The following is a 17356-nucleotide window of genomic DNA, read 5'->3' on the forward strand; positions in this document are numbered from 1 at the left end:
CTTACTCCTGGCTCTGCAATCAGGAATTACTCCTGGAGGCCTTAGGGATCAAGGGATCAAACCTGCATCAGCTGTGTGCAAGGCAAATACCCTACCTACTCTACTATCAGTCCAGCCCCAAGATGTGATGCATCTCACACACAGAAGTATAAAGCTGTAGTCTTGAAATTGTAAAGTGTTGCTAACCTGAGATAAATCACAAACAGATGTAAAAGAACATTCCTAAATTCCATACTCTCTAAATTTTTGTTTTGGGACAACAGTATTCTGGATCTACTCCGAGCTATGTGCTCAAGAGTCACTTTTGATGGTGCTAGGGCGATCACATACAGTGCCAGGTACTCAACCAGGGTCAGGTAACATACAAGGCAAGAACCTTAACTAAATCTCCCCTGCCCTCTTTCTAAATAAATTTTAATGTTTATTGCATCAACCTCACTCTTCAAAGTTTTAATAAAAGCATATAGAATTTTCATTTCTTACGGTTTTAATATACAAAGCATAGTATGTGCTTATTGTAGTAACTCCATTTTATGTAGGAACTCATTTTAAAAGTATCTTTATGTTGTGAACTCTTATGTGCTAACCAATTATTGGAATTATTGCCTTTCAACTACAAATGTATCTTTCATCTATGCATTATGACAAATTACAGTATTTCTCCCTTAAAATAAATATGATTAATCTGTGTCCAGAGATTGCATTGTGGGAATATTGCATGAGGATCTCCTTCTATGTCCAGTACAGACTAGTTAAAGAGTTTTCAGGGTGGACCTGAGAACAATGGATAAAGCCAGTATGGCTATCAGGATACTATGTACAGTCCACCCCTCTCTGCAGTCTTCCTGTGGCAATGACCTTTCTCAATTCTCACAATTAGAAGTCTCCTTGCATGTAGCTCAAAGTCCACCCTCCCAACAGCACCAGAAGTTCCATTACACACTCACCCTCACAGAATATAGCTTATTCTTTACCTAAAAGCCTCAGACCAGTTTTAGACTTCCCAGTTACAAAATGCACTGAATCACATGATCTCAACAAGTCTGAACCCGTTCTAAGTTTGTCCATGATTGGGTACTCTCAGCCTGAGCACAAAGTACTGCAGTTTTTCTATTGTCAAAATTACTATATTTGAGATACATTTCCCCCAACTAACCAGTTTGTTTCCTGAAAGGATCTACTTTAAAAATGCAAGCAAGAATTTATCTTTCAGGTGTTAATAATGTGATTCTCAAGTAACAGATACTAAAAATCAACTTCTATTTTTTGATTGTGTAACTGAAATATACAGCAAGCTCTTCAATTCTATCAGTAATAAGTACTTTCAGAGAATGACATATAGAACTAATGGTAACTAGAAAGAAACATTCATAGTTTAAAACATATATTTATATAAACACGTATATAAACAATTAGCAAAAATAGCAATTCGTAAAAAAAAAAATCAAATGCTCTGAATCCAGTAATAGGTATTTACAAAGTGCTATACTATTTAATAGTACTATACTATACTATTACTATACTATTTAATAGTAAAAAAGTCATAATAGTGAAATAAAGTCACTGCCCTCCCATTGTTCATCAATTTGCTCGAGTGGGCACCAGTAATGTCTCCATCCTGAGACTTTGTTGTTACTGTGTTTGGCATATCGAATACGTCATGGGGAGCCTGCCAGGCTTTGCCGTGCTGGCAAGATACTCTCGGTGGCCTGCCGGGCTCTCCAAGAGGGACGGAGGAATCAACCTGTGTTGGCCAGGTCGGCCTCGTTCAAGGCAAACGCCCTACCCGATGTACTATTGCTCCAGCTCAAAATAAAAAGCATGCAAATAAAATTTTAAGGAATTAGATATGTAGCTCAATAGTAGTGTACACACTATCATTTCCAGTAAATATATCCACACACGCAAAAAAATTTATTTATAGAATACATTCCCCTGAATATATAAAATCCTTTTTTAAAATATTATCCTGAGGTACCAGAGCAATAATACAATGGATAGGGCCTTGCAAGTGGCCTTGCAAGTGGTCAACCCAAGTCTGATCCCCAGCACTCTGTATGGTTCCCCGAGCCCAAGTACTGAGGCAGGAGCAACAAGCCCTGAGCACCGCCGAGTGTGGCCAGGAGAAACACACACGCACACACACACACACACGCACACACACACACACGATAGGAATAAAAGTTCACTGAAGTTGTAGGATATAAATACAATAACGATATGTAACTATACTGCAATATTAACTAGCAATAAATAAATTTTAACTTATCAATAATCTACAAAAATTATCTAGAAATTATAAAACGCAGCTAAAGGAAGGTAAAAGGTAAAGGCCCTCCCGTTGATCGTCGATTTGCTCGAGCGGGCCCAGTAACGTCTCCATTGGAGACTTTGTTGTTACTGTGTCTGGCATATCGAATACTCTCGGTAGCTTGCCGGGCTCTCCGAGAGGGGCGGAGGAATCGAACTCGGGTCGGCCATGTTGGCCGCGTGTAAGGCGAACGCCCTACCCACTGTGCTATCGCTCCAGCAGCTAAAGGAAACAAAAAAAATTTAAAGGGTAAATTATTCCATGTTCACATATCAGAAGACTTTAGAATGGCAATATTCCCTAAACTAATTACATATCCAACATAATCTGTACTCAAATCTAATCAGGCATCACTACAAAGTCTAACAGATTCATCTTAAATTCTTACAGAAATTAAAGAGACCAAATTATCCGCCCTCCGTCCCCCAAAATATTAGAATATTAACATTTCAAATTTCAATTTTGCAAAACTATCATAATAAAAAAAAGTACAAAAACTGCGGTAGTCAAAACTGTAGAACTATAAGAGAGACATGTAGATTCTGAGAACAATACACAAAGTCCAGTGTAAACTTTCATGTTAATGGTCAACTGACTTTTGAAAAAGGCTATTGAGGAGTCAGAGAGATAGTTAGGGATTAAGGCACTCATCTAGCACTCAGCCAACCCAATTCAAATGCCAGCACCATTGAGACCCCCCAGCCCTCACCCCAAGCACCACCAAGAATGACCCCTTGAGCACGGAGACAGAAACCCTGAGTACCAGTGGGTATGCCCCCTCCCAAAAAACCAGTAATTTGAATTATTATATGTCAAGATAATTCAATGGAAAATAAATCATTATACAAAGTTACCAATAACTGAACGCCCGTCTACTGAAAAACAGAGGGGCTAGTAAAAACAGTACATAGGTTAAAGGCAGTTGCATTGCATGTGGCTAACCCTGGTTCAATTCCTGGTACCACGTATGATTCTCCAAGTACCACCAACGTTGCCCCTAAGCACAAAGTCAGGAACATACTCTGAGTACCAGCAGATGAGGCCCAACTCACCACTCTCAAAAGAAGCTGCATTCCTTCTCTCAAAAAGTAAAAGCTAAAATTAGATTAAATTCCTAGAATTCAGTAACAAATTTTCACAAAAAATATCACACAAAGATTTTCTAGATAATTCGTGGGCTTAAACACCAAAAGTACTAGCAGCAAAGATATTTTTTAAAGATAAAACTGATTTAAATTCGAAATATTTGTGCTAAAATAGAAACCATCCAAAACTGGAAAAAAAAAGCTAAAAGACTGAAACAGAACATAAACTCTTGCAACTCAAAAAAAAAAAAAAAGGAAAAGAAACACAACTGAAATACAAGCAAAAGTTCTGGCTGCCTCTTGAAAGAACATGTAAATGGTAAATTAATACTTAAAAATTTGCTTAACATCATTACCATCAGGGACAGGCAAATCAAAATAATAACAACCTATCACCTCACACCTGACAGGAAGCTACAACCAGAAAGTGAAGTAATAAAAAAGGATTTTAAGGAGACGTCACCTCCAATGCTACCTGAAAGTATGGCCACTTTGGGAAACAAAAGGTCAGAATTACCACAAGACTCAGGTATTCCAATACTAAGAAAAATACCCATATGAAATAACATCTGCCCACATAAAAAACTTGGGAGATAAAAGCTGATGGCAGCATTATTTCTAACAGTACCCAAGGTAAAAACAATCCATTCATTCAATTAATATATGAATGGAATTGGAATATAACCATACAATGGAATAGTACAAAAAAAATTACACTACGCACAGTCCATGAAATAATTATACTAAATAAAATAATCCAGAGAAGAAAGACTACAAATTTGATAATATTTATATGAAATTTGTATAATAGGAAAATCTATAAATTAATGACTGCCAAATATTGGGTGGTACAATTCTGAAAAATTCCTAAAACTCAATGAACTGCATATTTTAAATCAGTAAAAGCATGGCAGGTGAATTATTAATAAAGTTGTTATAGATTTTAAGAGAATATGAAAATAGCAGGCAAAAAAGGGAAAAGAAGAAATAAAATTGAGAAGCTTTAAGAGAAGAGAATGTTAGGTTCCAGTCTTTCCCCACCCTGGCACCACACAGCTTATGGAGCATCACTAAAGGGAACCCTGAAACCCATCGAGCATGCTCAGGGCTGGATCAGGAGACACAAAGTACTGCTGAAGAGCCCATGTGCGACCTGGCACAGCATAATCAGTGGATGCTGCTTAGGCCCTAGCACTGAATCATCACCCATCAGTGTATCACTGGTGGACCCTGGGCATCCTGAGCACTCCTTAGGATGCCCAAACAGAAGCAACAGAAAAAAGACAGCGAAGTTTACTCACACTAAATACCAGGGATGTCCCAGGCAGAAGAAATGTAACTCCAGACAGTAACAATATGAAGATTCGGGTATTTAATGTGCTCACCTTGCAGCACATGGCTGAACCCTGTTTGAATCCCAGATACTGCATACGGTCACTCTGAGGATTCAGCACTGATCCCTGAGCACAGAGCCTAGAGTAAGCAAGACCTGAGCACCAGCAGATGACGTCCCCAAATCAAACAAAAATTAGCAATGAAACAAAGAAGAGCAAATGACAATATGGATTAATCAATGAGAGAAACTGCAGATTCAAACCCAAATACATACATGATTAGTTAACTGTACATACTAAAAAACCCTAATGCAATTACAAAGAAGAGCAATGAAAATATGGATTAATCAATGAGAGGAACAGCAGATTGAAACCCAAACACCTACATGATGAGGTAACTGTATACACTAAAAAACCCTAATGCAATAACAAACTGAAATCCAACAAAGTACACTTTAAGAGGAGCACTTTTAGACAGATTGCTGTAAGTCAAGTTCAAGAAAGATCTAACAACTGCATATTTGAATGCACCTCCCCAGACTCAACTCTACAGAGCAAAGTTTCACAAAATAATAAAGTGAACAAATCCAAAGAATGAATTATGATTTTACTATATGTGAGCCATTAACTAAAAACATAGAAGATCAGAAAGGGTAACAAATCAATTTACCCTGAGAAATATACATACATAATTAGAAAAATCATTCCAACAAATCCAGCAATGAAATTATTTTCATGTATAGACATGGGCTGGAGTGATAGCACAGCTGGTAGGGCGTTTGCCTTGCATGCAGCCGACCCGGGTTCGATTCCTCTGCCCCTCTCGGAGAGCCCAGCAAGCTACCAAGAGTATCTCACCTGCATGGCAAAGCCTGGCAAGCTCCCCGTGACATATTCGATATGCCAAAAAGAGTAACAGCAAAGTCTAATAATTTGTTGTGAGACGTTACTCGTGCCTGCTCAAGAAAATTGATGAACAATGGGAGGATAGTGCTACAGAGCTATAGGTAGATGCCAAAATTTAACTTCTGCTGCATGCAAAACCTGAAATCAGAACAAAGCTTTGAAGGTAATTCTCATGTTTAAGTAACTGCCACTGTTAATGTTGTTAATGTATATATCCCAAAATAAATGGAATTATAAAAAAACTCAACAATTTTAAAATGTTTTTAAATATTTATATGCTGCCATACCTATAATGCCACAATCAGAAAAAAAATCACTGAGCTTAATTGTATAAGAAAAAAAGGAAGTGGGTTGTAGAAATCGTACAGCTGGTAAGGTGAATGCATTGCAAGCAGTCAATCTAGTTAGGTTTCCTAAAAGCTACAAGGAGTGAGCTCTGAATAGAACAAGGAATAAACTCTGAGAACTCCTGGGTATGCCTAAAGCCAAAATCTTTCCCATAAATACCCAAGCTAGCTACAGACAGCTTTTTACCTAGTAAAGAAAACAGTGACAATACTAAACTCTTAAAATTTAGAAATCTGCAACACCTTCTGAGTCCTTGACCTGAATATCAAACCTTTGTAAGAACATTTTAAGAATGAAAAACTATCAACCAATCTAATTCATGAATTTTATGGGTAAATTAATAACTGTCTAAGCCAATAACACAACAAAAGAATATATTCACCAAAATATAATAAATTCTATAAACACAAAAACTGTTCATTTTCTAACATGTCACCTCATTATAAAAAAAGAAAACCAATGATCATCTTAAAACTAAGATAATGCTCTTAAAAAAAAAAGAATAAAAAAAATTGTATTTAAATTTGAAATGCTCAGTTTTTAAAAAATCTGAGTTTAGTTATGGAATAACAATACCTATAGTCATAGCAGTCTTAACTGCTTAACTCAACAGCACAGTAAAAGTACCAGTCAATGCTATAAGCAAAGGAAAGAACAATAAATATACAAGGAATGGATAGAAATAAGACTTTCCCATACTCATACGATGTCTGTATCAAGGACAAACCCCCAAACTCAATGTAACAGAAATAAATGAAGTAGCAGTCTCCGGATATAAAGACCACAATACCAAAATCACAAACTGCATACGCTTGCAAATAATTACTTTTAATACTTTTAAATACTGTTTGCAATATTTAAAAAAAAAAAATCACTGTAATCTATTAATACGGACCAAATCTAAAATACATTACATAATCTACGTACAGAATAAACTAGATGTTTTGGCGACTGTTCTAAGTCTTAATTATTTTCTGTATTTTAATGTTTAGTAAACCATGTTACAAATGAGTTTATAAGTTTAGGAGTAGTCACCAAGTTCACACGCTTATTTTACTCAATACTTGTGCTCTGTCTGTCACCTATTACCTGACTGAAGCTCCCCTCTTGTAATATGTAAGTCATTTATTTTTTTTAATACTACAGTTAGAGCTCAAATGTCGTAACTTGTCATAGTCTAACATTATTACTCAACCCACTCCTAAAATTTAAAGCTAACAACTCAAGAGAAGTGTTTTAATCATCTGGCAAGACAAAAATCTAGAGCGACTATCTCAGATGACTGTAGAGGGCAGCAAAGCAACAACAATACTCTCAAAGAAAATTATTTTTGTCTTAGGGATCTTCAAATATTCTTATATTTTAACAGGTGTTGCAAAGATTAAAGCTTTTAGGAGAGATTTGTTGGCATACTATAAACAAATTATATCAGCGACTTAAACTTTTCACTATAGATTAAAATATAATAAAAATATATCAATGTCAGATTCCATTGCAGAAAAATTAATTTGATTTAAAAAAAAAAGCATGGCTTCGAAATAATTATGACAGTCGGTAACTTTTCTACATCTAACGCTGAAAGTTTTCTCATTAAAACTGCAAATATAATATTTTAAATACACAAAAAATGAACTAATCCAGTTTTATTTCTTGCTAAAAGTAGGTATTTCCATTAACATTAATATCTTCATTAATATATTAATTATAGTAGTTAATTATAATAGTCTTGATATGCCTTCTTTTTCTGTTACTCAGTTTTTCAAGCAAAGTCAAGTATAAGGGCTCTACCAACTTTAAAATGTAATAAAACCTTTCAACACTGTGCTACAGTGAAAGATGCAGTAGTACTTGAAAGAGGAGTTCCTTACTGCTATTACAATTATGAGTTAATTCTGCTTTAAAAAAAAGACAAAACAACAATAAAAATACTTTATTTACAACATATCTGCTTATAGAAATAGAAAGCTGTTATCAAAATTGATAGTCAATACAACTGTATTATTTGGATATGCTTCTCGAGGTTCTGTTGGTAGTGAATATTTACCTTTTACCTTTTAATGGTTACAGGCCCTGCTGTAACCAGTAATTTTGGTCAGAAATACCATGATCTAGCCCCTGCACCCTAGAGGATCAAAGCGTTAGTCCAAAAAAAACCTCTGCTTCAACCTCTTCAGTAAAATATTTACAAACTGAGGGGAGCTCAGAGACAGTTAAGCGGTTAGGGCACCTGCCTGGCATGGCCCAGACCTGTGTTCAATTCCAGGTACCAGCAGTGCACATTCCAAAGATGCAGGGCCTTGCACGAAATCGCTGGTCCTGTTAGCTAAGATTCACCAATGGTATTAGAAGGCATTCCACCCCACAACGCTCCCCACCCCCAGGGAGCAAAATAATATGTAATTGAGGCTTAAGGAAAATCTTGGCATTTGTATTTTGTAAATAGGAAATTTCTAACCGTATCTTAAATCTAGAGAGTTTATTATCTGATTTAGTATCTAACCGAATGACTACAACTATTTTCATTTTAAATAAAAATCACAGGGAATTTGTAGTTTAAGACAGGACATGTATAAGATAAATCTTAATCTAATCCACAGTTGCTATGACTAAATTAAAAATATCTATTAACAATTTTCGAAAATGACCTAATCATTTAATGATGACTATGATACCTATCACAGGTAACAAACAGAAAGTCATACATGAAAATGATCCTACTACTTAAAAAAAAAACTATTAGGACGCTGTGGTTTACAAAGTTAGAGGTGGGTTTAAGGCATCCTATGTCCCAGCACCAGTCCCACTTCCAGTGTCAACTTCTCTCTCTCAGTGCCCTGGTTCCCTCCCTACCACCCCCAGGTCGCCGGGACTGCGGTTCTGACAGGCACATAAAGTCTGGTTGTTGCGGTTTGGACCTCCCGCTTCCATTTACTCTGTGGTTTGGTTACATGGTTACACCACTCCTCTACGCCACTGGTGTACACTCACAGCCCCTGGCCCTTTCCCCCTTTACTTCCAAGTCCCCCTCTTCTCACTTCCTCCACTCCCACCCCATCATTTCTTTCTTCTAGGAACTCCTCCCTATATTCTGATTTCAAGGTGATCTAAGCATCATCAGCCTTTACTAGAATGCATTCCTTTTCCAGTTACTCTATATGCCTCTCATAACATTTTTATTAAAATGGTTGGTTTTCCTCTAAAAAATGTCAGTAGAAGACATTCGATACAATATTCCCAAACACTGAGTTGGAAGTCCTATTGTCACTTATTTTTATCTAGTACTCTAGTTTTTTTCATGTCCTTCCCATTAACACTCCTTGCAAAATAAGATTAGCATCTTAAATTTACAAATCGTTATGCTAAAACTCAAACCCTAAATGAGGCATTTCAAACATAAGCCATGTCCCACAGAAGCGGCTTAATTAAGCAATATATATGCTAGGGTAAATAATACTCTGCAGTTTACAGAACCAAAAAATATATCTATAGATATTAATTATCTCAGAAGGTATATATATATGTATATACACATACCCATATATAGTGTATATATGTATGTGTATACACATATACATGTAGCTTTAAACGTTTATTCCATAAATACAGCAGAGACTGAGGTAAAGACTTTTCTGCTGAGATTATATGTCCCCAAACAACTGATAATGAAATATTATACAATGAGCACATATCACACTTTAGGAAAGAAGAAAAACTATGGAAGAAGTGTAAAGGTTTCAGAGAAAATTTATCTCAAACCGGACATTTCTAATTTGACTAACAGGAACGAAAAGTCATGTTATTTTATGCCTCTGAGTTAAGAACAGAGAAGGTTATTGCTTCAGAAACAACAATCAGTTTCAGAACTACATAACATAACTTTAGACAGTATGGTAATCACCAGTCACACTTGGCATTCTAGTACAGTTTGTCCAAATAACAATCTGTAAGTGTAAATTTCACAAAATACTTTCAAGAAAATGTAAAATGTTGACTTAATATCAATGTGTGAATTATTTTATATTTCTACCGATATACAAATTTTGTTAATACATATATAAAACTAATATCACCATTGTTGTAAATGTTGCATGAGGACTACTCAAAATTATGAATATGGCTCATATATTTCCATTGGACAGTGCTGCTTTTAGACTAAATTTGACCTGATTGCTAAACTCTTTTAATAAATCAAATGTTTTATGCTAAGAAATAGCATTGTAGCATTGTCCTCCCATTGTTCATCAATTTGCTCAAGTGGGCACCAGTAGCATCTCCACTGTGAGACTTGTTACTGTTTTTGGCATATCGAATACGCCACGGGGAGCTTACCAGGCTCTGCCAGGTTCTGCCAGGCTCTGCCACGTGGGCGGGATACTCTCAGTAGCTTGCGAGGCTCTCCAAGAGGGACAGCCTCGTGCTAGGCAAAGGTCCTATCTGCTGTGCTATGGCTCCAGCCCAATGCTTAGAGATTCAAAAAGAAATAGAGCAGCCTACTTAAGAACAACCAATACATCAGGTCAAATCATTAATAAAAATGCTGAAATGAAACAGTGCTTGCCAAGGGAAGAAAGAATCATCTAAAGATAAAAACCCTCAAAACACAGAAGTCCCAATCCTCTGGTCCAACTCCCAACCCTTCCTGCAAAAAAACCATTTGATCCAAGTCTATGGAGGTGCCTGGAATTGTTGTTTTGAAAATAATTCTCTAGTAGTTGTGGTATTAACCCATCCGCAAAGACTACTTTGTTAACTCTGGCTACCTGAACAAGAAAAGTGTTGCATAAACCCTCCCTCCTTCTTATAAAAGGTTTTCCTTTGAAGGAACTCTAGGAGTTCTAAAGTACTCCTGGGTACATTAATTGACCTCTTTAAGAATAAATCTGAATGTTTTAAATCATTAAAGGAAACCAAATGAAGGTCCTTTTAAAATGTTACAACAACTTCTAGTATCTATAGCCATCTGTATCATTTACCACTTACAACTACAAAATAATTCAATCTGAAGCGCCAAAAGCATACTGTCAATCCCTAATTGTGACTTGGTATGTTATTATATATGGCTTAAATTCCAGCCTCTGAATGTAAACTCATAAAGAAACAGGTAATTCTTCCCTAGTCATCTTAATTAGCAAAAAGTATGTTAGTCAAAATACAAATAAATAAATTTTTAAAATTCAAGGGTGCTATCTTAAAGAAAATCTGTGAAATTCACAATCTAAGTAACCAAAATAATATCTTCTGCACAACCATAGGGCCTGAATTATGGCTATATCTAGAATTATGGCTACATGTAGATCACCAGAATGAGTTCCCATTAAATTTGAAATTATTAAAATTCCACTGAACTTAATCATTTAGGAAAATAGTTTAAGCACATACCTGATAAATTTTGGAATAAACTTTATTTTAATAAATGAATAGACTATGTGAGAACCTACTATATTTTTTTAAATTTTTAATTAAATCCAGGAAAGGATGTTAATTCAAGATTTTAGAAAGTTTAGATTAAAAATAAGTAATCAAAAATATGACATGATGTAAAATCATCCCTAGTAATCATTCCAGTAGTAATTTAAGGGTTACTTAACTACAGTATAAAATTATACGTAGCATATAAATTAATGCCACATCTCTTATAAACCATATGTACTCCTATCTCGTTTATGCAAACTAATTACAGAATATGCTATAGCACTATATTGTTTGTAATTTTAAGGAGTAAATTATAGAATGCCAAATTCTCTGTTTCTTAAAAAGGGTATTTCAGCCAGCTCCTCTTCCATTTTTAAATAAAAGCCAATATCCAAAGCATTTACTCCTTAACTATTTAGACTCAAAATGTAAATCGTAGCTGCTGAATATCTCTCTCTCTCCCCCCTCCTTCCCTCTCTCTCTCTCACGCACACACAGAGACATAAGGCAGTATATGCACAAACACACAAATAACTGCCTAGCTTTTTTAAACGCTTACTTCTGATATTGTAGCTAAATTCAAGAAAAAAAGGTTTGGTCTTTTTTGCTTGTTAAAAATGTAAAAATCTGATTAACTATTCAACTGTATTTAAGTTGTAGAAACATATATATGGGCTTTATGTATTGTTAAGTTCGAAACTGACATTTTCAGTAACTTGATAAAATAAGTGAAACTGACTCCCTTTTCCAAACTCCACATTTTCAATAGTCACTGACACTCTAAGTCACCTTATGAAACTGCAGACCAAAAAACGATTTCGCCACCATTAAAGTGAGTCAACCAGGTTCCAAACAATTACACAGTTGAGTTAATTTCATTATTCTCCAATATTCTGAAAATTCCCCACTATATTTATTTGAAATAAATTTTAACAATGACTTAAGTACTAAGGATCCTCTACAGTCAGTAAAGATATAAAGAGCAGATACAAGTCAATTAACTCTAAAACTCAATTATTTAAGACATCGCGGTTGAACATAATAACACAAGGTTGGCTGACTTACAATGTACAATATAGTAAATGCTAACAGTTGGGTATTTACTGTATTTCTGCACTAAAAGTGTTTTCTTTTCTTCTTTTACTTAATCCTCACATGAATTCCATAAGGCAGTAGTTCAGCTCTTCTTTAAAACAAGGAAACCTTAAGGTTACTAATGTTGATTTGCCCAACAACTTACAGTGGCAGTATTTTACAGACTCAACCTACCAATTTACAATTAAACCACTGTGAAGAGAAAGAGAATACAAAGTTGTATCACCTACAACCTTATTACCCTCAATAAGATAATCTTGCTCGGAGATACTTTAGAAAGTACTTTTTCATCCTCAGTTCACATTCAGTATGGTTATCTCATGGGTGAGGTATCTCACCTGCACAGTATACCTCATAGAGATTTCTATGGTGAACATTAATCTGTCCAATAACCAACTATTATCTTTTACACTCTGCAGCAGGCGCTTTGAAATCAGGACTAGCTCTATTCAAGTTTTATATCTCCAAGTGTGTATCGTATACCAGGAACATATAAAGTACTGGAACTGCTGTTAGAGGTTCGTTCAATTATCATAGATCATCTTTTCCATCAGCTTCAATTTCCACCTTGAAAATAGAATCATCATATCCTATACGCAAACAGAACCTTAACAAGGGTCAAATAGTCTATCTTTTCTTTCATCAATACATCTGCTAATATTCTCTCATGGAAGTTGGTAGGCACCATCAGTGGCCCAGCCCCCCCCCATCCAATACCTCCCCCCACCAAATACACAAACTTCAAAGTGAGGTCAATCTTATCTTCTATGAATTCTCATGAGAATGAAATACAGAATTACAAACTAAATGAAACAAGATTCATCCTAGATTATACTGTAAGTCCAGTTTCTTGAAACAAACTAAAAAAAAAACACTAGTAGTGTGTCAACTTATAAAATTTTCATTTTAAAAGTTCAATGCTTCAAATAAGACAGTGACCTCACACAGTACACCAATAGTAAGTTTTTTTATATACATCAGAATATCAAGTGTACTAATTGAGAGGTTTTTTTAGCAGTCCAGTAAATGTGATTTAAAAATGATCGTGTGTTAATACCACATAAGCTAAGCGCAATTAGGCAAAAGCTAAATGTAAGCAGCAAATAAAAAATAGCACATAGAAAACCTTTATGTGATATAAGTAAATCATTATGATTAATGAGTCATTAGTCATCTCTTTAACATCTAAGCTTTACAAACTGACTACTCAACAGTAACACATTCCTAACCCGGTAATTAGTACTGAGTGTGAGATCGATTAACAGGTTAGATGAAGAAAATCTAATTTCTTACTAAGCATCCATGAGACAGCTGTGCCCTACTCAAAGACTGAATTCTAAAAAGAGAAAGGTTGAAGGAAAAGGAAAAAAAAAACTTGTCATAAGGATTCACAAATTAAGGTGTTATAACACTCTAAGCCAAAAAAAGGAAGTTCTTTAAATGAGCAGTGCACAGTAACACAAAGCTAGAGTCTGTTTCTACAATCATAAGCAGAGTTTAGTTTAAAAACTTCAATTTACACTTACACTAACTCACAGTCCCACTGCCTGCACTGTTTGGATTCTGGGAACTCTAAAGTCCTTCCAAAAGTACACTATGGCTAAACTTTTGTTTTTTTTTCTTTTTCGATTTTAAAAATCAGAGTTACTTCAGAAAGTAATCAACACTTCTCTTGCACAAACACTCAAAGTATTGCTGGAATTCTATTTCCTTGTATTAATTGTACAATGACCTAGCTTCAGTCTTCCACAAGGCTCTGCCTAGCTCAGCTTTCATTGCAGCCACAAATAATACTCTTTTCAGTCTTTAATCACAATCTCAATCAGGATGGTTAATTGTTAACACTTCCCTCCAACTCCCTCCCCACCTAACTAATCCACATCCCCGAATGGAAAAGAACAATTCACAAATTCAATACAGAATCTTGCATCAATAAGCATTTAGAATTGCACCTCGAAACCAATATTCGGAAAGCAATCTACAGAAACAACACATAATAGATAACGTGTCATTTATTACACTGTAAATCAGAAACTTTCACTGCCGGGCTTGAAACATAGTTGACTAGTAGGGGGAAGTGCCAGCCTATATTATGGGCACTGAATCTCCTGAAAACCTCCCTCCCCTCAGAACCTGACACAGAATTCTCTTTATTTATTTTTTTTTTCCTAAATCACACTACCCAAGAAATCCACACATACCTCTCCTTTTAATAAATACTAAGTTAAGACTTCTGATTTTAGGATGTCAAGAAGAAAACAACTGAAATCCAGCAACAATCTTAAGTACCAGCAAGGGGGGGAAGGGAAGGGAGGGAGGGAGAGGAATCTTCGGTAAACCAATCTTTGAGCAAGTTTAAATTCTGACTCCAGCACCCTCTACACCAAGGACCCTCGAAGATGCCCAAGGTCCTGCAGAGCTCAGTCTTCTCAATTGAAGGGGCGGTTCCGCAGACTGCTGGCCGCCTCCTCCTTCTCCCAAACATCGCCCGGCTGCATTACTAATCACTAACGCCCAACTCTTACAGGAAAGCAGGGGGCTTTAGTTGTTGCGTGTTTTTGGTTTGGTTTGGTTTGGTTTGGTTTGGGCCCGGATCCTCAACGGAAAAGGCTTCTCGCCCCCGACCCCTAACACCAGAACTTAAGGGGGATGAGCTGCCCGAGGTGCCAAGACGCTACCCAGAGGGAAGAAAAGAGAACGGGCAGCCGCGGCCGGAGGGTGCCGAGCAGAGGCGCGCGGCCGAGGCAATCGGGCACTGCAACACCCAAATCAAAGTCGCGGAGTTCTCGGCTTCGCTGGAACCGACCGCGACCGGGAGGGACGTCCGTCCCACACCGGGAAGGCTGCAAGGTGGACCCAGCAAAGCGATCCCGGGCCCGGCTGGGGGAAGGGGTCAGAGCAGCGACCCTCTCCGGCTTGCAAGGAGGGGTGGGTGGTGGGGTGGGGAGGCTCCAGGGTGCGGTGCCGCGCGGTGCTTGGTTGGGGCGGGCGGGCGTGCGCGGTGTGTGCGAGCTGGGCTGAGCCCCACCGGCTTCATTCCTTCCTCCGGGCCCGGGTCCCCGAGGGGGAGCCGAAATCCCAGGTCAAGTTTCACCGCGGAAAAAAAAACCAGGGGGCGGCCGAGGCGCATCCCCGCACCGCGGCCCCCGAGCCCGCGAGCTGGGGAGTTAACGGTCCCCGGAGCGAGCCACGAGGAGCACCAGCGCGCCGAAAGCACGAGGCGTGGGGACAAAAAGCAGCAAGGAAGAAAGAAAAGAAAAGAATCCTCATCAGCCCCACAAAACACACACACACACACACAAAAAAAAAACCTCCATCCCCACCCCACCCCACCCCCGCCCCGAGCTCGGCTCCACCATCCGCCCCGGCGACGCCGCACGCCGGCCCCGGCCCTTCCCCGGCCTCGCCCCGGGCGCGGCGAAAAAGTTTGCAGCCAAAGTCCGCGGCCGCCGCTCGCGCCGCCAACCGCCCGGCACAACCGCCTCGCAGCCCCGGGCCGCGGCCCGCGGGACCCCCGGGCGCGCCCCCTCCGCCCGCGCCCGCCGCTTCACCTACCGCACAGCCGGGAGAAGAGCAGCAGCGGGAAGAGCAGCAGCAGCAGCGGCGGGGGCGTCGGGGGCGGCAGCACCAGCCCGGCCCCGGGCAGAGAAGCGGAGCAAAGTTGTGCTCGGCCGCCGCCGGGACCCAGGGGAGCCGGCGCCGGGGTCCGCGCCATGCCCTACCCTCCCCCCCGGCCCGCTCCCTCGCCGGCGCCCGGGCTGCCCCCCGCCCCGGCCCCGGCGCCTCCGGCTCTGCTCTGCGCGGCGGCGGCGGCGGCGGCGGCGGCGGCGGCGGCGGCGGCGGAAGGTCCGGCGCGCGCGGTCCCAACTCCCGGCTCCGGGGCCGTCGCCGCCGGCGGACACTCAGCCGAGCGCTCGCGGCTGCCTCGACTCCGCCGTCGCCGACGCCACTGCCGAGGCTGAGGCGGGAGCCGCCCGCCCGCCCGCCGCCGCCGCCGCCGCTGCCGCCACTCCCCGCCCCCCCCCGCCCGGCACCCGCCCGCCTCGAACTCCTGGGAACTCGGAACGCACCACCCCGCCCGCGCGGCAGGGGGACGGGCCGCCCGAGCCGCGCGCCCCCCGGGTGCCCCCCGCCGCCACGCCCTCCCGCGCACGCGCCTCCCCGCTCCGGGCCGGCCGGGGCCGACGAGGAGCTCGGCTCGGCGCTCCGAGGCCGGGATCGCTCGCCTCCGCCGCCAAAGAGCCGGCCCCCGGCCCCCGGGACTGGGCGCGCAGGCCCCGCCCCCGAGCGCGCCCCGGCCCCCTCTCCCCCCCGCCCGGCCTGCCAATGGTCTCGCCCACCCCGCCCCTCGCGGGGCCGCGGCGGCCGGCGCAGACCCCGGCGGAGGGCGGAGGGCGGCGGGACGGCGGCGCGCTCTCTCGGCCGGCCGGGGACCCGGACGGGCGGGCCAGCGCCCGACTGGCCCATCGGCGCCGCTTCCTGCTTCCTGGGACCCGCCGCGCGCCCCCCCACCCCACCCCCCAGCCCCTGCCTCCTGCCCGGCCGCCGCCGCCTCCCCGCCCCGCGCGGCTGCACGGGCGTCCTTTCTGCTCCCGGCTCGGTGGAACTGCTGCTCGGGCGAGGAGAGGGAGACCCTCCCCACACCCCCACTCCCCACCCCGCTCGCGCTTTCTGGCTTCATCGGCGCTGCGCCCGCTGTCCGCGCCGGCCGACTGGCCACAGGAGAGGCCACGGACTTCCCCGCCGCCCACCCACCCACCCATCCATCCCGGTCCCCACCCCCAGAGGAGCGCCCTCGAGTGCGTTTTGGTGTTTTGGTGTTGTTTCCTTTGCATGTTCGCACGTGTCGTTTTTTTATTCTCGGT

The 17356-nt window shown here is 41.0% G+C and overlaps 1 protein-coding gene across 2 annotated transcripts in view; it reads right to left on the reverse strand.

The window, feature by feature from the left end:
- NECTIN3 (nectin cell adhesion molecule 3) overlaps nucleotides 1-16479 on the reverse strand; it is a 105490-nt gene extending 89011 nt beyond the window's left edge. Inside the window, exons 1-2 of one of the 2 annotated variants that reach the window (XM_056109381.1) lie at nucleotides 16321-16479; nucleotides 16047-16285 (exon numbers count right to left, since the gene is read on the reverse strand). In XM_056109381.1, coding sequence (XP_055965356.1) covers nucleotides 16047-16206 — 160 coding nt within the window. In that variant the 5' untranslated portion in view covers nucleotides 16207-16285; nucleotides 16321-16479. The remainder of the gene's footprint in view (nucleotides 1-16046; nucleotides 16286-16320) is intronic. The other variant, XM_056109380.1, reaches the window with a different exon arrangement.
- Between the last annotated feature and the right edge of the window lie 877 nt (nucleotides 16480-17356).

The sequence above is a fragment of the Sorex fumeus genome, unplaced genomic scaffold (assembly GCF_029834395.1).
Source record: "Sorex fumeus unplaced genomic scaffold, SorFum_2.1 ptg000265l, whole genome shotgun sequence".
NCBI classification, from domain to species: Eukaryota; Metazoa; Chordata; class Mammalia; order Eulipotyphla; family Soricidae; genus Sorex; species Sorex fumeus.